Raw genomic sequence first — 21,250 nt, 5'->3', positions numbered from 1 at the left:
AGCCAGACATTCAGCCACCACTGGACATCAGCCAGTGACGGTTGTGAATGATAAGTACTAGCGGCTTCAGCAATAACCGAGAGCTGAAAATACATTCGGCAGCTGGGTGAGGGGAAAAGTTGAGAGGAGGAAGGGGGGGGGGTGAAACAGGTGTCCGCTACCTCGACTGGGAGCCATCTGTCCTCAAACTGATAATGGCAGAGGTGGGCAGTTATAAGTGCTCGCGCATGTTTGTGTATGTGTGTGTGTGCACATGTACAATGCAGATGTGAGTGAGCGTGAGTTTCTCATCTCTGCAGGATACTGGTAGACTTTTGACTGATGGCAGTAAAGCTTTAACAAGGTAGGAGACTGACAGAATGTGTGTGTGTGTGTGTGTGTCAATATGTGTGCAGCTGCATGTTTTTATGCGTGTCTTTCTGTTTTTAACCTTAGCAGGGTGCTGCCAAACATCGGTCTAATAGAGGAGATTTAAAGGGGGACAGTTGTGTGTGTGTGTGTCTGTGCATGCATGTGTATGAGTGTGTTTGTGTTTGTGTGTGTGTGTGTGCAAAAGAGAGAGAGAGAGCGAGAGAGAACACACATTTTTGCAGTCCTGATAAGTGCTGTTTGTGTGCACATTTACGTGTGTGTGGCGAATGATTCTGTCAGGGGCACTTCCCTTAATTATACCCAGGCTGTGTTCTTGTGTGTTCAGCTGTGTGGGCAGGCTGAGGCGAGAGAACCTTTACGATCTACCCTAGGGTCTCCATCTCAAAACAAAGAGGTGAACAGCCGATAGAGCTGTGGTCCTCCGTTATCGGCTTACACACATTGAGGTCCAAGGTTAAGGGCCACATTACACCCAGGTGTCCGCTGGTATGTGTCCAGCCTGGACCTCCTCTTCTTTGATCTGCAGGATCGAGGCGCTCTGATGAAGAACATCTCCAGAGAGTTGGTGAGGGATAAGGAGACGCTGATTAAGTTTGAGGAGGACGCGGATATTTCGCATTCCCAAAGATGATTCATGGAAGGGCGAGGGGGAAAAGGAGTGTTCTGGCAACCAGACAATTCTAGAAATGACCGTTTGCCGTTTCTTAATGCACCTGGGAGTGAGTCTGGATGATGTTGAATGTGGCGCATTGATGAGTTTGCTCTTGTGTAAAATAAACCCTCTAAATTAATAATTTATATTTGGAAAAACCTACATGTATTCCCACTGTTCCACTTCCTTCATCCACATCTCTCTCTCTCTCTCTCTCTCTCTCTCTCTCTCTCTCTCTCTCTCTCTCTCTCTCTCTCTCTCTCTCTCTCTCTCTCTCTCTCTCTCTCTCTCTCTCTCTCTCTCTCTCTCTCTCTCTCTCTCTCTCTCTCTCTCTCTCTCTCTCTCTCTCTCTCTCTCTCTCTCTCTCTCTCTCTCTCTCTCTCTCTCTCTCTCTCTCTCTCTCTCTCTCCTCTCTGCCTCTCTGCCTCCGTGTGTGCATGCTCTAGGTATACTGTAACATGGAAACAGCCGGTGGTGGCTGGACGGTCATCCAGCGCAGAGAGGACGGCAGTGTCGACTTTCAGAGAACGTGGAAAGAATACAAGATGGTAAAACAAGGCTAACACACACCGACACACACAGGCAGACAGAGACACACACTGAATGAACACACACATGTACCCATGAGATTCCATACACACCTCATCCAACACACAAGCATGCATCTGTATCGACTGAACCCAGGAAGATTACGATGATCTATTAAACCTGACACAGTCGGACAAGAGACACACAATAACGGAGCGAAATTCTCATCCATATCCATTAAACATACAAATGACGAAACCGCGGGATGAGAGAAACATCCTGTTCTAAAAACACACTTTCTCCATCGGACTGTGACAAATAGGGTGCACTTTCTGGCATATGTTGAACACATTGAAAACAGAGACAGAGAATTCCCTGATCCAAGACCATTTGGAAGGCCTCAACAAGTTGTCCTACCTCCCCAGAAATAGCAGCTGGACCCAATGGGACGATTTCAGCTTGCCTCTATTGGAGAAATGCCCCAATATGTACTTAAGTTGTCCTGGCACCTATCTTCACTGCGGGGCATAATTTATTGGTTATTCTTCATGTTTTTCTCACAAGAAATAAACTCCTAAAATCTGACAATACATTTGTTTAGTCTCCAGCGCTGTGCCAGGTGCTGGGGGAAAAGTCATCTGTTTGTTATATCCGACAAATCATTGCGTCTTAACACTGGGAGTACTAACAGTCTACCTCCAGTCTGCTTACACAGCACATTGCATATACACTGATGCTGGTGCTAGGATGTCTGGATGCATACGATTACTGCACAAGCAGGGCAACTGCAGTTTGCACTAAATGTTTTTTGTTTTTTTACTTTCCCCGCTTTTTCTCCCCAATTGTACCCGGCCAATCACCCCACTCTTCCGAGCACCCCCGGTCGCTGCTCCACCTAGGGAGGGCTGCAGACTACCACATGTCTCCTCCGATACATGTGGAATCACCAGCCACTTCTTTTCACCTGACAGTCAGGAGTTTCACTAAGGGGACGTAGCGCGTGGGAGGATCACGCTATTCCCCCCAGTTCTCCATCCTCCCCGAACAGATGCCCCGACTGACCAGAGGAGGCCCTAGCGCAGTGACCGTGACACATACCCACATCCGGCTTCCCACCCGCAGACACAGCCAACTGTGTCTGTAGGGACGCCCGAGCAAGCTGGAGGTAACACGGTTATTCGAACCAGCGATCCCCGTGTTGGTAGGCAGACTAAATGTATTATTGTCAAGTGAAGTGGGTGCATGCTAGTCCTTGGGATATACTGTCTATTGAAAATAATCACACACACCGCTACTTTTAATGTGTAGCTTACAGGTTCATTGGAGAGAATTCTATTGAAATTCACTCACATCAAGTCCACAAAGTCCAGATTTGCTCACTTGTACTTAGTGTTAGTGTACTTGGTGTATACTTGTACTTATTGTTAACTTAGTGTTGCTACTTGTACCGGTCACTTTTTTCCACTAATGTTAAAACACGACATCATTTTAAATGGACTGCATTTATATTGCGCTATACTTAATAATTAATACCCCAGCTCATCGGAGTAGCTATGGGTTAGGTGTCTTGCTCAGGGGCACATCGACATTGTTGCAAGGAGGAGCCGAGGATCGAACCAGCAACCCTCCAGTTTCCGGACGACCTGCTTTACCTCCTGAGCCACCACCGCCCCCATTTTACAACCGGCTACACCGATGAACGCTGTTAATTAGAAAATCCAGCATGTGCGAGCTTTAACAACTCGCCATCGTGTGTTCTGTTTGGTTGAACCGATCAATGTCTCCATGAATCAGAGAATCAGGGTAGGCGAAGTCATCACAGCTTTCAGCGGATGAACAGTTTTGACGATTGGAAAGGGGGGAAAAAGTAAGCAGTGGGTAAAGCAGACCAGATGGAGGTGAGTAGAAAGAGTAAGGCAGAAATGAAATGAATAAAGAAAAAATGAAAAGAAAGGGGCCTTAGTACTTAGTATGGGTGAAGGAGCCATGAAAAGCCATAGACAGGTGAGCAAATCGAAAGCATGGACTTGAATATGTGGGGAAGTGTACCCACATGGACCTTGGCAGACATGCAGATTGCTAAAGAGCCAAAGAATTTCTTTGGATCCTTTTTTTTTCTTTATCCTCTATCCTTGAAAAGACAGGGGGTCATCAATAGCATCCTACTGTGTTATTAATTACACCGCTATTAGGCTCCCTTGACCCGTGTTGGGAGAGTTAAAACACTTGACGGATTTGTAAATCTTTCAGGCAAGCTGTGCAACCTACAGGGTCCTCTGGGGTTTTGCAGTGCTGAGATGGAGAATAATCTGGCAGCGGAGGTGCAGTCCACATATTAAACTGTGATCTTATGACCATACAATGTTCCTAATTACATTACCAGAGATGGAAATGCGCCACAAGAGACTATCGTGCGACTAATATTCGCAAACCCACTCCACGCTCTGTCGTATATTGCGTAATTTCGAAATCAATGCCAAAATTTAACCCCAAGTACAAACTCATGTTGATCTTTGTACACACCAGGGGCCGCTGATTAAAAGACCAATACAAATTATTCAACATTTGCAAAGATTTTGTTTTTCCTGAGAAAAAAAAAAATCAAATTGAACAAGTGTTGGTGAAATGCAAACCAAGCGCTCTGTCCAACAACATGACTAACCACCTCCTCATCTTTTCTGAGTTGAGAGATGTAGATCAGGTTTTGCGTGTGAGGGAACGCGGCGTTCCCGAACAACACAATGGGAAACTCTGTTGACGGAGTCTGACTCCAGTACCCCGCCCCGCTCCAGCCAGGGGTCCTGGGGTGAGCCCCAGACACAGGAGGAGGGCGTTGGACAGAGCTGAAAGGCCGCTCAGACGGGAACATCTCATCAGGAGTAAGATAAATTTAAAGAGAGCAAGAGGGAAAAAGAGAAAGTGAGAGAGTAAAGGAAAGATGGGGAGAACTAACCATAATAGGCCCCAGCCACTTTCTCTTCCACCCACACGGCAGGACGTGCCTCAAGTCAGAGGAATGCTCTTTATTTACCCCCCCCCCGCCTGCTTAATCACCACAGTCAACACAAACACACTTTCCCCCGACTTTGCCTCCATTGCCCCATCGCCACCGCCCACCCCCTTTTTCAAATTCGTCAGTCATTAACAAACCATTCATTCCAGACCATTCTGTCAGAGCAGCTCAAGGTAACGTCGTCCTGGTTTATGAGACTCCCCCCACTCCAAACCACCGCCTTTACTGCTGTCAAAAGCACTTTGCCTGTGACCAGGAGTCACTCTGATCAAATATAAGCTCTGCAATTGTTTAAATGATGCAAGTGGTGCAGTAGTGCCATTGTGTGAGCATGCATGCTGTTCTTCCTCTGGAATGAGTATTCATGGATATTAAGGAGTTTAACATGTGTGACGGTACGAGAGGAGTGGAAAAGGTGTGTCTGCTATGTGTGCCTATTTCAGCTGGTACCAATTTATGCTTTTTTTATTGAACAGAAATGCTATTAATGCACAATATCAAGCCAACATCATGGTCCACCATATAAAAACTGCATAATATACTTTCCTATACTATGTACCACTCGGCTAATGTATTTGGCTTTTTGACTGCAGTCTGGAGAAATGAGAGGACGGTAGAGTGCATTAAAAAAAAAATCAACATAGTATGGAAACATTACTTCTGGTGGACAGCCAATATCACATTTTTTTCATCATCATATAACAACTCTTTTTTCTCTACAATCACATAAGGTTTCATCTTTGTAAAAAAAAAAAATTGGAACATCCCTCTAGTAGAGAGATTTCATCTTTGCAGGAAACGACGAGATAAAAAGGAATCATTTCCTTCTGAAAGGCCTCTCTGTGTGATCTGAATGCTGACTATTCAGGCTTTACGTTTCTCTTCCTCCATCGCAGGGCTTTGGGGCCGTGTCTGCGGAGCACTGGTTGGGGAATGAGTATGTGTATCTGTTGACCAGCCAAAAGCAGTACGCCCTACGTGTGGAGCTGACCGACTGGGACGGCCACCAGGCCTTCTCTCTCTACGACCGCTTCCACATCGGCAGTGAGAAACACAACTACAGGTGGGACCACTGTTATCATAACTACACAACTACTGTGTTAGTCGTCTATTCTCCTTTAAGTAATCAATAGTCCCTGTCACGTGGTGTGCGTTCATCTATTGGCTATCTAAACCTGCCAATTTGGAAACCATCCACGACTCTTTGCACCACCAGAGTACAACCACGAGTATTATGGCCATGTTTTTGTTCCCGCGGGAAGGAATCTATGGCCTAAAATGATAGGGTTTAATCCACATCTGCTGTGTTGGTTGCTAAATAACTATTATAGTTCAACTTGTGTTTCTCATGACTGAACTGCTACTGGAGCAGAGATGAGATATGGGTACCAAATGTGAAATTGCCTTTTCTGGATGAGTTTTAAGGCTCATGTGCACACAAGGTTATGTGCACACAACTCACAAAACCATGAAAGGAAAAGCTTAATTTGCTTTTCAGCTTTGCACAGTGGCTGGTATAAACAAAAACCCCAGATGTTCAAACAGTAAAAACATGAATACGACCTCACAATATGTCCATTAAGTTTACACACCAACTCTGAAAATGTTGTCCGTCATAAATGTTTAAGGAACAGTTTCGATGTTCTGCATTTTTTCACATATCAACTTTTCAGAGTTGTTGAACCACAATGGATTAAGAGAAAAAAAGAAAAGAAAAAAAAGCACATGAAAATGTCAGACTTGGTGTGCAAACGCCATTTAGGAGTTTGAACCATGACCAAAGCCATACTTATGTTGCATGTTTGCATGGTGTTAGCATGAAATGGCTTTGAAGCTGTAAGAACAAGTAGACTCTCTGGCAATACCTTCACATTAGTAGTGTAAAGGCTGTGCCTTTGAGAGGTAGTCACCGAGTGAATGCATGAATGGATGGATGGATAGTTGGGTGGATGAATGAATAAATGAATGCCTCAGTGGCCTTCAGCTTCAACACTGTTCCCATACTGACTTGGAGAAACATTAAAGATGTGACGCCCAAAGTGAAACTGACAATATTTCTCTCACTGCAAAATCCTTCCTACTCGAATACATCCCTCGTTATAGTCTGGTCTCTGAAAACCTTCCTCTCACTGCCCTTGTACATATATGAAGTGCCAAAAATTCCCAGTTTCAGGGGCGCCTGGGTAGCATAGCGGTCTATTCTGTTGCCTACTAACATGGGGCTCACCGCTTTGAATCCCTGTGTTACCTCCGGCTTAGTCGGGTGTCCCTATAGACACAATTGGCCATGTCTGCAGGTACGAAGCTGGATGTGGCTATGTGTCCTGGTTGCTGCACTAGCACCTCCTCTGGTCGGTCAGGGTGCCTGTTCAGGGGGGAGGGGGAACTGTGGGGAATAGCATGATACTCCCATGCACTACGTCCCCCTGGTGAAACTCCTCACTGTCCGTTGAAAAGAAGCGGCTGGCGACTCCACATGTATCAGAGGAGACGTGGTAGTCTGTAGCCCTCTCCGGATCAACAGAGGGGGTGGAGCAGCGACCGGGATGGCTCAGAGAGTGGGGTAATTGTCAAATTCAACTGTTGAGAAAAAAAAAAAGGGGGGGGGGGGTCTTAAAAAAAATCCAATTTCTTTTGCGCCGTTTAAAACTGGTGGGTTGCAAACTTTAGCAGACACTTTGGAGATCTCAGAAGGTCTGACAGCTCCAATCATACAATTTCTCCTTGATTTCTAGTCCCTTTGTGATAAGAGCTCCCTCTAGTTTCAGTGTCCACTTTTCAACTTTCAATGACTGAAAGTGTTTATTTTACTTTTTTTTCCGAATGCACCCATTTATGGCCTGCCATGAGGAGAAGCTGTCATGACTTAAAAGCCTTCACTTCAATCCTCCGACCGTTTGCAATCAGGCTCTGGAGAACATGCTGGTGTCAGGTGTTTCCTCATAGTAGGGTGCTTTTAGGCCTACTGTCGTATCCCATTTGCAAAACTCTCCTAAATCACACGAAGACAGGCAAGGTTTTACTTTAAGAGATTTTCTGTTGTAAAGAATTATTACCAAGTGTTTTTTTTTTTTAGGGTTAAAACTTTTGTGAGAGACTGTGCACGGACTTTGTGTTTTTGTGTACAACTTCATCTAATTGCACAGGGTTTTATATGGCATGATTTAATTGAAATTGATTTAGGACTGGTTAACCACTGTATCTCAGGCAACCTCGCTCTCTTTCCCTCAGTTTCTCCCTCATACTTGCGCTCTCTTTCTCACTCTTTCTTTGTCTCCTTCTCTCTTTCTCAGCCACTTAATCCCTTAACCTCTTTTAAAAACCCACATGCACACACAAACAGCGCACAATTACGCTCGACATACCTCGCCATGTCTCTCACCCACATTTTTTACCTTCCCACACTTTTTAATGACGAACACTTTGTAATTGGGATTTTTTTTTTTGGATTATTCAAACAGTAGTTATTTTCGTTTACCAGCGGCAAAGTGGCATCCGGACTCTTTTACATGAGTTTGGAGGAAGGCTCGGGCAGTTTCGGAGTCAAATCCGCATGCTGATTCCTATAAATAGATTTGTTCTCCCGAATGGTTGCGGTATGATAATCACAAACTGCTTTGCAGAGACACAGTCCAAAACAAACCAGGGGGCCAAACCACAAACAACACTGAAGAGAGAATTAGCCGTATTTTCTGTTCTTTCTGCTTTGGCACCTTCTTGTCTTTCAAATGCCGGATCGTGCGCGACAAGTTCTCAGGCTCCCATTTATCACACAGATGATGGTAGCAACAGACAGGACCTGTCTCCCAGCTTTATTTTTAATAATTCTGCGCCATTGGTCATGGTTTACTGGAATTCAGTCTGCGTCATCCAGAGTGAGACAAGCAGTTATAAAAAGACACAAAAAACACACACTCACACACACACACACACACACACACACACACACACACACACACACAAAGAACCCTACAGACCGATAAGCACCCACTAAAAACCACAAAACGATAATTCAATAAGTCTGATTCCAGTGAAGCGAATTCTCACCATTTATCATAAGCAATATGGAGAGCTGCCAGCCAGGAATTCCCTGCCTTCCTGGCAGCTCCTTGGTTCCATCCAAATATATGGTGAGACAGAAAACATCCAGCTTGAAGAGAGAACGAGAAAGAGGAGGGGTTGCAATTATTCCCAGATGAAATATAGGATTCTAATCCCCTTTAAATTAAATCGTGTACATGGAGTAGATATCACATTTATTACTCTTGAGCTTAATAGTTCCCAAAACCACCCTAGTCCAACCAGCACAGCTTTATCCAATACTGGCTCGGTAAATAAAGCCATCATATCAGTATATAATTCATAATCAGGTAACTTATACAAACACTGCATTCAAAATTAAACCTGGATTACGCTAATGTGGCATGACACAAGACACAAGACACAGGAAGACCAGTTGGTAAACTATTCCATTTGATCTATGACAATGGAAACATGGAAAGGTCTGTGCAGACATACGATTTTGATGCTCTATGGATGTCATCATCTCCTGGCATTGGAGTAGTGCTTACTGGGAAATGCTGGGTAATACGTGATGTCACCCCCCCTCCCCATAATGCAGGCATAATGATAAGGTGGGCGTTGGCATATATTTTCTGTGTTGTACTGTGCATACCAGACTATTGTATATCATGGGGAGGTTTCAGTACGCATCTGCCTCCAATACTGTCAGTCAAATTTGAACAACTGACAGTTGATTTTCGATAAGTAACACCATTGCACTGCATCCAACAATTTTTTCCTCATACGCATACCCTTCCTGTACTTTGAGCAGAATTGATATTACACTTACATTAGTAAATACAGTCGACGTCCGCCCAGGCTTTATCTATTTAGCTATTCATTTTTGGGCGGCACGGTTGCCCAGTGGTTAGCGCTGTCGCCTCACAGCAAGAAGGTCCTGGGTTCGAACGCCGGGGTTGTCCGACCTTGGGGGTCAACCCAGGTCATCCTCTGTGTGGAGTTTGCATGTTCTCCCCGTGTCTGCGGTGGGTTTTCTCCGGGTGATCCGGTTTCCTCCACCATCAAAAAAGACATGCATGTTAGGGTTAATACTCCTGTCTGTGCCCTTGACCGAGGCATGGCAAGAAGAACTGCAGTTGGTCCCCGCGCACTGCACGGCGGTTACCTACTGCTCCTAGCTACACAGCTAGGATGGGTTAAATGCATTTCCCCACCGGGATTAATAAAATATATCAAAATCAAAAAAAAAATCTGTACTGCATCAGACTGTCAAATAGCTGCTCCTGTGAGTAGTGGTGCAGGAAAAACACAGTCAAGTAAAAGGTAGAGTGGCCTGACCATGTAATCTACCATAACAGTTTTATTTGATTTTTAAGATACAAACCCTAAAGATGTTGCTTTCATACCTTAGTGTTAACCTTTTACACCAGGCATAAAACGATCTCCCTGAACCACGGCCACATAGTGTTGTGAAATGAGCTAGTTTGTGTTTTACTTCATCTTCCATTGTGATTCAGATTACCATAATTGCCAAGGTAATTGTCTTTACAAACAATAGAAAATACCATCCCATCATTGCGGCTATAGGGGGGCTGCCAGTTGTGAGAGTGGGCGTCAAATTTTTGAAATGTTATTTGACGGCCTACAAAGATTGTCTCGTTGACAGCCATCAGATCAGCTGATTTAAACAACTACCCTAATTTGACAAGGCTTCGTTGTCAAAAAATTAGGGTTCGGTTTTTTTTTTTATACTGCTGAATGTGAAAATAAAACAAAATAATCATAAATGACCTACAGAAAAGCAAGAAGAAACCCAACAAAATGGCAAAGGGACAAAACGGAAATGAAAGCTAATTAGGGAAAATACAGATGGAATGAAGGGCAGTTAAATAGTGGAGGGGCAGGGACGGAAATGAAAATATATCCATCCATTGTCTTAACCGCTTATCCTGCTCTCTGGGTCGCGGGGATGCTGGAGCCTATTCCAGAAGTCATTGGGCAACAGGCAGGGAGACACCCTGGACAGGCCGACAGGCCATCACAGGGCCAACACACACAAACACACACCCATTCATTCCTAGGAACAATTTAGTACCGCCGATTCACCTGACTTACATGTCTTTGGACTGTGGGAGGAAACCGGAGCCCCTGGAGGAAACCCATGCAGACACGGAGAGAACATGCAAATTCCACACAGAGGACGAGGAGGATGACCCACCAAGGTTGGACTACCCCAGGGCTCGAACCCAGAACCTTCTTGCTGTGAGGCGACTGCACTAACCACTGCGCCATTGTGCCGCCATGAAATTATATAATGAAGAAAATTGCACATTACAATGGCGAGATCATGTTTTATGTCTATAGTGAAATATTGCAGAGCTCAGCATTCAAGTTACAGACCGGAGAAACCAAATCTAGTTAAAGATCTGTTTAGACCACCATTTAGATTCTGGTTTCTGATTTCCAGGAATATAAAAAGGAAAAAAAAACAGATTTCTGTTGAAATTAAAATGGTCTCCAGTGATTAATAGTCATAATGTCAAGTTGGCTAGCTTCCAGTGTATTGCGTGCGATGACTGGACTCAAAACCCATGAAATCAGCCAGCTTGTGAAGAGAGAATATTTTAGACAATAGATGTGTGTAATCAGCTTTTCATGGTGGACTTTAAAGGCTCAACTTGCGGTGGGAAATCTACAATAGATATTGGCATACTGACTCTCCCTTTTAAATCATAATGCTTGTAGAGCTGGACTTAAAAATTACAATGTTGTAATGTAGGGATAACAAAAGCAAAGGGCCTCACATTAGAGTTTTCTTTTGCAAGAATATGAGACAGGGCGAGAGAGGGATGGAGAAGGAGAGAGAGAGAGAGAGAGAGAGAGAGAGAGAGAGAGAGAAACCGCAAGCAAACAAAGGAAAGAAAGTGAGTCTTCATTCAAGGTTGTTTGTGCAATGAGAATCGTGTGTGTGTGTGTGTGTGTGTGCGCGCGCGCGTGTGTGTATACACACGCAGCATGCATGAACACATATGGAACATGTGTGTTCATGCATGCTGCGTGTCAGGCAGACTTCAGGGCGGTCAGGGTGAGTATTTCCTGGTGTAGTTTGGGCATGAGATAACACCACATCCATGTTATTCCTCCTCATCGGGGTCAAGTAGACAGTCATCAGTCAGGGGTCAGGTCTGGTCATGTGACAGAGCCTACAGAAGCGCTGTGAACCATTTCAACTGACCTTTTTAAAGGGGCTTTTCACTCTCTGAGGAAAATGTCTATATTTCACACTGACGTATGTATTGGCTAGTTTTTTTTTTGTTTTTTGTTTTTTGCCATCTATAATATTTAGTTTAAATAGAACTGATAAATTATTCTCATCTTTGGTTTCAATCTATTTGGTATACAACATGGAATATGTTCACTTTTGCAGGAGTAATATATATACTTAGCACAAAAAGTAAGGAAATTTGTGTTTGGTAGATTATTTCTTTGTTGCAACAATGCTTCTTGGCAATAAATCTTATACCCTTGGAAAGCCTGTTTATTTACCTTTTAAATGGGGCCACATTTGTAAGGAACAAGCATTTGTGGGATGAGCAGCAGAGCTGAGTATGTGGGTTGCCCCCATGAAAAATTTGCCTAATCTTCTCTGCCAATGCCAAACAGCTTATTTTGCTGTTGCTATCGACTCTTGTTTTGAGCTTCTGGTACCCCAGGTGCTGACAACCAGGTGCCTGATATAAGATTTATTGCCAAGAAGCATTGTTACAACAAAGAAATAATTTACCAAGCATATATATATAAAACTTTGTTAAATGAAACATTCAACAGTAGGGAAAGTGCTCAACAAATAAGGAGCAAAATAATCCAGTGATCAGAAGCGATCATCAGCTGTCAAACCAGACAGCTTATGATTGCTGATGGCATGAAACACGCTTGTACTGTCCATTAAAGAATTTACTTGAATCCCTGGCTTTTATATATATATATATATATATATATATATATATATATATACCCACATATTATAATTGCTATAATAAACATTCTGCTTAAAAATCTTGGCCTGGGTGTGTCTGTGTAGAGATAATACATTTTATGTTAATATGATGTTCAGCTTATGTACATCATTTGCAAGTAGATGAGAGGGCCAGCATGGAAGTCAGTGAGCATGTGGGTCTGCGTATGTTTAAAATCCTTAAAATATCCCAACGTGCATGCAATGCAGTACCTAAGGCCAAAAAATAGCTGTCATATCCAGGATGGTATGAAATAGAAACTTGTACAAATCTGTGACGGAGTTTAACATATGCACGGACACAAGCTGTGGTTTACAGCAAAAATGTTTTGAATGTTTCGTCAAAGCCTCCTATCTGGAAGCAAAGCCCTTTATATACATTTTTATCACCGGCCTTTGCACGTTTATTCATTATCCGTCCTCGTCTGAATAGCCACGGTCCTAAATCCTAAGGGATTTCTTAACATGGTAATGGTAAGGTCACCCTGTGGACTCAGATGGATCTCCCTTAGATGTTTTCAATGTGGAGACTTAGAACAGTTTGGCAGAAAGTAGGCCCCTAAGAGGCTATGACCCCTTTATTGTCCTAGGCTCACACTGAGGATACCTCAAAATCAGTCTCCCCTAACCTTGTCAATGCAGGATTCAGGGATCTCTTGTTCCCAATTATAAAAACCAGGTATCAGAGCTTTGCTTTTTTTCTTTTTTACCCCTTTTTCTCCCTAGTTGTACCTGTCCAATCACCCCGCTCTCTGAGCTGTCCCAGTCACTGCTCCACCCCCTCTGCCGATCCGCGGAGGGCTGCAGAATACTACATGCCTCCTCTGATACATGTGGAGTCACCAGCCGCTTCTTTTCACCCGACAGTGAGGAGTTTCACCAGGGGGATGTAGGAGGATCACGCTATTCCCCCAAGTCTCCCCCCCCACCCCACCCCACTCCCACCAAACAGGCGCCCAACCAATCAGAGGAGGCGCTACTGCAGTGAGCAGGACACATACCCACATCCGGCTTCCCACCAGCAGACACAGCCAGTTGTGTCTCTAGGGACGCCCGGCCAAGCCGGAAGGTAACACGGGGATTCGAACCGGCGATCCCCATGTTGGTAGGCAACGGAATAGACCACTATGCTATCTGGATGCCCCGGCTTTGCTTTTTTTAATAAATACGTTGTGCATGTCAGAGGGTTCCTGTAGATTAATCATCATCTGGAGTTGTAAACCTAGGACTACATTCTACTATTAACTGCAATGGACGCAATTAATTTATTTAGTGTCCGAGAGAGGACACAATGAACGACACAAAGTTTAAGCACGGCACAAATCAATAAAAACTCAATGGAAAGAGGTAATATGGCGCCACAAGTCGCTGCTTCATCCCATGCAAGATACGCAAAATGGGGGAAATGATCGCTCACTTGAATTTAAAAATGCTCAACTTGGGCAATGATTTCTCTTACAGAGCCAATCAGATTAAAGCACTAGAAAGTAACTTCCGTGCCAAGTCAGTATGATCTGTTAAAAAAACGAAGGATAAATTAGTCGTTGCTGTGCACTCCTTTCCCGAACCGTACAACTCAAAAGTTTTTTCCAACATATGTTCATTTTTGAAAATGTCGACATATAGCATTGAAATTATAACATGGCTCAGTACAAAACATTATGCTCTAGCATAGATTTAATGGGAAAGATGCAAGGGTGTGAACGATAGCTCAGTACTGTTTGCTCAGTAGCCACTGGTCAAACGAACTTCCTGATGGTGTCGCCAATCGGTATCTGTGCTCTATTCATGCTATTCTTGCTCTGTTGGTACAAACAGAGTAACACCACATTTGACGTTGCAATCGGTGTGAACGCAGCGCAAGTGCATGTTTGTCTACATAGAACTGCAGTGTATATGGCAGCCAAGGGCTGGATAGCAACTAAGCTGGCCTCGGCCAATCAGACACCTCTGTGGAACACAGTAGGGGGGGGGATTCCATTGGGCAGGGTAATTAACCTCTGATATTGGCCAATCAGATTTCAGTTCAGCAGGTTAATGCTTACCAAGTGTGCAATAGTAGACACAAACTCCCATCCAACAGGGCTGTCCCCTTCACACACTGAGATTTAAGGAAACAAGCAGGCCAAACCAAACTGTCAATCAAAAGCTGAGCGATAGTGGGATAGGATGGGAAAGACTGCAAAACATGTACACAGCCATACAAACAAATGAACAATATGGATTCATGTCATATCTGAAGTTTGATATGTTGCAGTGTTGTTATTCTATGTTAAGTAGACTGAGAGAGTCAAGAAACCAGAGTCAAATTATTATTGGCATATTATTATTTATCCAAACATCTCAGGTTATGTGCAACAGCAATATTCACACAAGGTAACATGCAGGCTTTTGAAATGGCACGTCAAGTCAAAGGAATGACTGCAGAAAAACAAGACACCTTAGCAATTCTGACTATTTCCAAAACCAACCTGCTCGGTTTTAGTCTGACGCATCTCGCTCTTTTGGTTACGTGTGCATTAATTTTCTGTGTTTAGGGAGGAATTCCCATTACTGATCCCTCCTACGGCAGTGCTTTGAGGCTTTACTAGCTGTGTTTCCATACAACCTTTGAATAACTTTCAAGCAAATGATAAAATGTTGCCAAAGAAATCATGCAAATTAAGGTGTGTTTCCATCAAATCTGTTTAGACAAATAAAACCCTAAACATGGGCCTATACGTCCTGTCGTATGTCCAAACATTGACACCCGTGAGAAAGATGGACCGGTTAAGATGAAGAGAAAGGTCATCCCGGGATTAAAGTCTATTTGCATTTCATTTTTCTATTTGGCAGATGCATTTCCGTCACTTATATTTTATCACCTTTCTTGATATTGAATAAAAAGTTTATCCACCTAAAGTGAACGTTCAAACTTTTATGCAAATTTTGAGGGACTTTATTCGATACTTGCCATTTTCATCAAGCTATTTTATTCAATTTGCATGAAAACACTTGGATGGCAACACTGATGGACTGTTTTCCCCCTGAGGTGGAAGTGCGTGATGCTGACTTGTATTTTACCACTCGTAGGGTTTAAAATCATCTTTTTGTTGCAATCCATCAAAGAACCTGTTGAATCTGGGTGACTATCAGCAAACCATTAAATTTAAGCTGCTGTTTAAAATAAGTGATCTTCCGGGCATCCAGGTGGCACGACGGTCTATTCCATTGTCTACCAACACGGGGATCTCTGGTTCAAATCCGCTTGGTTGGGCGTCCCTACAGACACAATTGGCCGTGTCTGTGGGTGGGAAGCCGGATGTGGGTATGTGTCCTGGTCGCTGCACTAGTGCCTCATCTGGTTGGTCGGGGTGCCTGTTTGGGGGGGAACTGGGAGGAATAGCGTGAGCCTCCCATGCGCTACATCCCCCTGGTGAAACTCCTCACTGTGAGGTGAAAAGAAGCGGCTGGTGACTCCACATGCATTGGAGGAGACATGGTAGTCTGCAGCCCTCCCCGGATCGACAGAGGAGGTGGAGCAGTGACCAGGACGGCTTGGAAGAATGGGGTAATTGACATTTCGCAAAGTACCGCCCCAGAACGGTGCTTGTCCAATCCTACCTTAGCAACGGTCCGTCAAGCTTTCAAACACACAACAAAATGCTGAAACGGTGTGCCTATGGGATCTGCAAATTGGATACTAGATATCTGAAAAGTTTGGAGGGGGTGTAATTTTCTTTCCCTTCCCGAAACCCAGAACGCAAGAAGCGCAATGTCGGCAATAGATTTCGCAATATAGCAGACCCCATGGCCAGCTTAATCCATCCAAAATCAACAAAAATACCTGCCTGCCCCAAGCTAAACTTGCTACTAGCTATTATTGATCGCTAATACAGCTAACGTATTATTACTGTTACTTTTACCCACACAATGCGCTGATTTCTTCCTTCATGTTTTGGTGTTTTCCGGCTACTTCCTGGATAGTTCTGAAATGCTTGACGGCATAGCAATAGTAACTAAGGGGGGCGGGACTTTGTGAAAGGTCAATTGGCCAAGTACAATTTGGAGGAAAAGGGGGGAAAAATCCCCCCCCAAAAAACAAAAAAGATGAAGTGATCTTCCAAAACTGACTTTTTTAATAAATAAGATAAATATTTCACCCATCTTTTTCTTGTGTAACACTTTTCCCATTGTGGAAGGACTAATGCTTTCTTGAACCTGTGCATGAGCCATGCTAGCATAAAACTATCACCTATATACACCCTAATTGTAGACATCGTGTAAATATTTAATTTCTAAGTCTGATGTTGTATAATGTGTTATCTATGACGGTGCTCACATCTTGAGATAGCCATGTTTAACCATTTTAATGCTTGGAAGTCTATCCATTTCACTAATAAAAACAGTTTAGTTCAGTACAATTAAATAACATTATGGTGTGGGACACTGCCGTTTGAAAGTGGTGTATTGGGAAAAGACATCATTGTGGACTTATTTTTCAGCAAGAAACGGCTGTAAGTGCATCACAGCCATCCTCACCTGACACGGTTTTAAATCGTTTCCCATGTAGAGAGTTTGTCGTAATACTCCAGGGCATTAACTCGTTATTTGGAAATTAAATCTGCAACAAAGCAGCAACATTGATGTACAGCCATCGGTAGTGTCACCATTTTGATACGATGCGGACCACAGTAATGCAGTGTTGAAAGAGTGCAAGCACGCCGGCATCCCCATCGGATATTAGCATAATGAAATGGCAGGACACCAAACTCCCCCCCAAGAAGTGACATTGAGAAAACCCACGTCTACCCTCAACCCCCTCAGAGTTTGACGGTTCGGTTACTAAGCAGCCTGGGCCAATCTCATTTGCTAAGTTTTTTTCAACAGAGCCAAAGGTGCCTGAGCAGATGTCTGACCAGTTGCAATAAGAACCAACATTTCAGTGACACAAATTACCGGACAGGGTCTGTGTCTGTGTGTCTACCTCTGTTTTTCCTCTTTCTTTGTGCGTGTGCATCTCCCCTGTGTATCTCTATTTTTCGGTCTCTTTTTACTGTCTTTCCCACTCTCTCTGTTGAGATGCAGCCAGCGGAACATTTACACTCACAGGAAAAGCTTCACTTCCTCTTGAGTTTATGTCTCTGTCCATCCTCACATTACCCCACTTATCACTTGAGTGCATAATGGACTCTGACAGGAAGAAATACAGATGTCAATATGGAAAGGAATTGTGTTGGTCTGGTAAATACACTGCATACCCGGTAAATACAAAATATTTAAAGGGACCTGTCAAAGTGTCAAAATGCTGAAAATCCCCCATGATGATGTGTCTTGGCAATGTCTCAGTGCAATAGAAAGTATAAGCGCTTTTTGTAAACGGCTTTTAAGTGTGCAGTGAAGTCTGGTCTTTATCAGGGCAGAAGCAGACCTCATCCTGGATGCAGACTGTTTTAATCCTTAGAATTGTGACTCAGCTGATAAAAGTTGTACTACCAATACGTCAAGCAAGCGTTTAGGATGAGAGTTTATTCTGAGGGCTGTGTAGTATACAAAGACATCTGTCACCTGAGACGAGTACATAACTGCAGCTCGCGTCGCAAAGAGCAGGGTAACCAAATTGACAGATTTGCTTCAAAATACTTTATAAATGTGGGAGATATATTGCTGTTGACATGTTAAAATGTGTTGAACCATGTATAGAACTGATTTGCGGAGTGAGACCGTTTTTGGGTATTTTTCCCGTTTTCCTTTCTTGATTTTTTGGCTGGCTTCTTTGGTGACATCGCCATCTTCCTTTCGGTGCCACGCCCCCAGAGTCTGAAACCAGTGGATGCTGCAGATTTTTACACGTTTTTGAAGCTTGGTTTTATATACTTCGCAACATTTTTAATCATACCGAATTGGCTGGGTGGTTACTGATATGTTTTCCTGGGGTATGGGTATCCCAAAACACAGATTTGAGCTCAGTTACCTGCCACTTTAAGTAGGATGGAATTGTGTTTATTTATTTACATGAGCACACATGCTGATTGGTACACAAATATCACACACTATTGTTTTTCTGTACTTGTGAGGACCCTCGTTGACTACATTTATTCCCTTGCCCCAAACCTGAACTATCCCATCTACTACATGCCTAACATTAACCCCTTATCCTAATATTGATTGAGAATCACATATGAGACCAAGATGACATGCTAGATAGTAATAACTGGAATAGTAAAAGCAATTTTTCTTTTTGGCTGGTAAAAAATCTGTCTGGCCAGTACATTTTTTTTTATCTAGCAGCCACCTTGGCAGGTAAGCCAAAAAGTTAATTTTGGGCCCTGCCTGTAGCCTCTGATCAGGAATCAGGAATACTTGTCATTTCATTTCATGTACTTGCATACATGAAATGAAATGCCGTTTCCCCCAGCCCACAGCAATACAACACATAGACTAAAATACATCCAAAAACTAAAAGAACACAAATACCCAAATTAACACATAGATCCAAACTAAACAAAAAAAAAATCACTGTCCAAGGAAACGAACGCCAACCAGGATGATTGTTGAAACTGCCGGTCTGCATGGGCTAGCGGTTAGCTTAGCCAACCCCGCTTCCGCATCATGCCAGACTGCGCTCGGTGTTTCCTCCTTATCATTAGTCATTAATGATTATCATTAGACGTATGACTCACCCTTAAATTTAAGTATTACAAGTACTGGTTTAGTGAATTAGTGAATTCCCCTCAGTGACCTTTTAGTCACGCTTTTGACTCAGCTGTACAAATCAGCCAGTTGCACAGCTATCCAAATACAGGAGTCTTAAACACCTGATGACTTTCTTTCCAGCAGAATACAACCCAGTCTCCTTCTTTAAGAGCTCCAACCAAGTATCGTCCAAACATGTAAAGAAATCCACACAACCGTGGGATGTTCATACAGCCAGCTTAAAGCAGATGTAGACAACTTTTTCAACTCCCCGCCCCTAGCGTTTCCAATCGTTTTTATTGTTTGTGCTGCTGTTGCAAAGACAACCAGATCACTTTCCATTTATTACCGGCCTGGCTATTGTCTAAAGCGAGAAACAACCATCAGAATCCCAATTTGAACTAGAAACCCCCATCTCAGTGCTATGATAAAGACAGAGTAAAACACCCGGTAGAATTAATAAGTAGGCAGGTCGTGTTACTTACTGATCCAGTAGAAAGAATGCCAACTGAATGTTGGTTTGGAACCCTATCAAGTCCTGGGTGTTGTGTCAAACTGTTTCCCCGTCGAGCTCTGTTTCCCCCTAGTCAGTGTTCGATACAACACCAGGACACTTGATTAACCTTAACTTCAACCTAACCCTAACCTAACTTCAACCTAGCCCTAAGCTTAACCTAACAATTATCTTAACCTAATCGTTACCAATAGCTAACCTGTTCCCATGTGAATGCTTTAGTCTGGCTTGGGGGAAACAGATCTCGATGGGGAAACAGTTTGATACAACACCAGAGCTATCTCCGTCAAGTTAATGCCCATCCGAGGTTTGCTCTTGTTTTACCTGTTTCTGTCACTCTCCCACTTCGCCTTTTTTGCCTCCTCCGTCAATGGGGTTCTTTTTCTCTTGCCAGGTAGAGTTTCCACTGTCACTTCAGTTGTTCCACCGTCCGCCATTTCTGCTATTGAGGATAGCTACCGGGGAAAACAAAAGTGCTATACTCTTCCTATTTTGGTTGCGCAATGGGTGATGCACTTCCCTGGTGCCGTAAATCGACTCTTCATTTTCTTTTTTTTTCTTAACTTTATTTCTGATTTTTCCCTTTTTCTCCCAATTTAGGGGCCAATTGATCCCTATTTTAGTTCAAACACCCACCCTCGTACTGCATGCGTTCGCCAACTGCATCTCTCCGGCCAGCAGTCTCGAAGGAGACACCTCACCACTTTCGTGACAAGGCGAATCAAAGGCCGAACGACTGCCTTTTCCCCCCCACACACAGAGACGCATTCATGTGACGAACACAAGCCGACTCCGCCCCCCTCCCGAAGACAGCGTTGCCAATTATTGCTCCTTCATCGAGTCTGACCATAGTCAGATCTGACAAGACCGAGGCGCGAATCCCGGTCCCCAGTGGGCAACTGCATCGACACAAAGCCGATGCTTAGACCGCTACACCACCGCGGACCCGACTCTTCATTTTCCCGGGAGATCATACCCAGTGTAAACACCGATGGTGTCATTATTCTATAGCCATTACACCGTGCAATCAATATTTACTTCATAATAAGTTAAAGCAAAAAAGTTGTCTACTGCCGCTTTAACGTCTCACACAATACCATCTCCAAAAATCCATATATTTGAATTTAGTACTTTCTCACTGAAAACGAGTGCAAGGATCTCCACCCCGCCCTTATGCTCCTTTGTCCATTCCCCATTGATGAGTGTGGAACTCGGGAAATTGTTTTCTTTAACAGTGAACTGTTTTCCATAGTGCCGACTTCATTGGAATGGCCCCTATAATGCAGTTCCTTGGCTACGTAACCTCTTCTTTGGGGAGAGGTGTGACTGAGAGAGCGTGAGAGAGCGAAAGAGAGAGACACACATACACACAAACACACACACACAAGTGTGTATACGTGATAAGTTAGCAAAAGGGCAGGCCATAGAGTGCATTTTGTACTTGTAATGAAAGAGGTC

At 43.6% G+C, this 21,250-nt stretch overlaps 1 protein-coding gene across 1 annotated transcript in view; it reads left to right on the top strand.

Annotated features, from left to right (window-relative positions):
- The window catches only part of angpt1 (angiopoietin 1), a 68,492-nt gene that overhangs the window by 34,424 nt on the left and 12,818 nt on the right, over positions 1 to 21,250 (top strand). Inside the window, exons 6-7 of the mRNA XM_056297936.1 lie at positions 1,471 to 1,572; positions 5,462 to 5,628. Of these exons, the coding sequence (XP_056153911.1) occupies positions 1,471 to 1,572; positions 5,462 to 5,628 (269 nt within the window). The remainder of the gene's footprint in view (positions 1 to 1,470; positions 1,573 to 5,461; positions 5,629 to 21,250) is intronic.

Source organism: Lampris incognitus, chromosome 18 (genome assembly GCF_029633865.1).
Source record: "Lampris incognitus isolate fLamInc1 chromosome 18, fLamInc1.hap2, whole genome shotgun sequence".
NCBI classification, from domain to species: Eukaryota; Metazoa; Chordata; class Actinopteri; order Lampriformes; family Lampridae; genus Lampris; species Lampris incognitus.
This window is presented reverse-complemented; position numbering and strand designations above follow the sequence as displayed.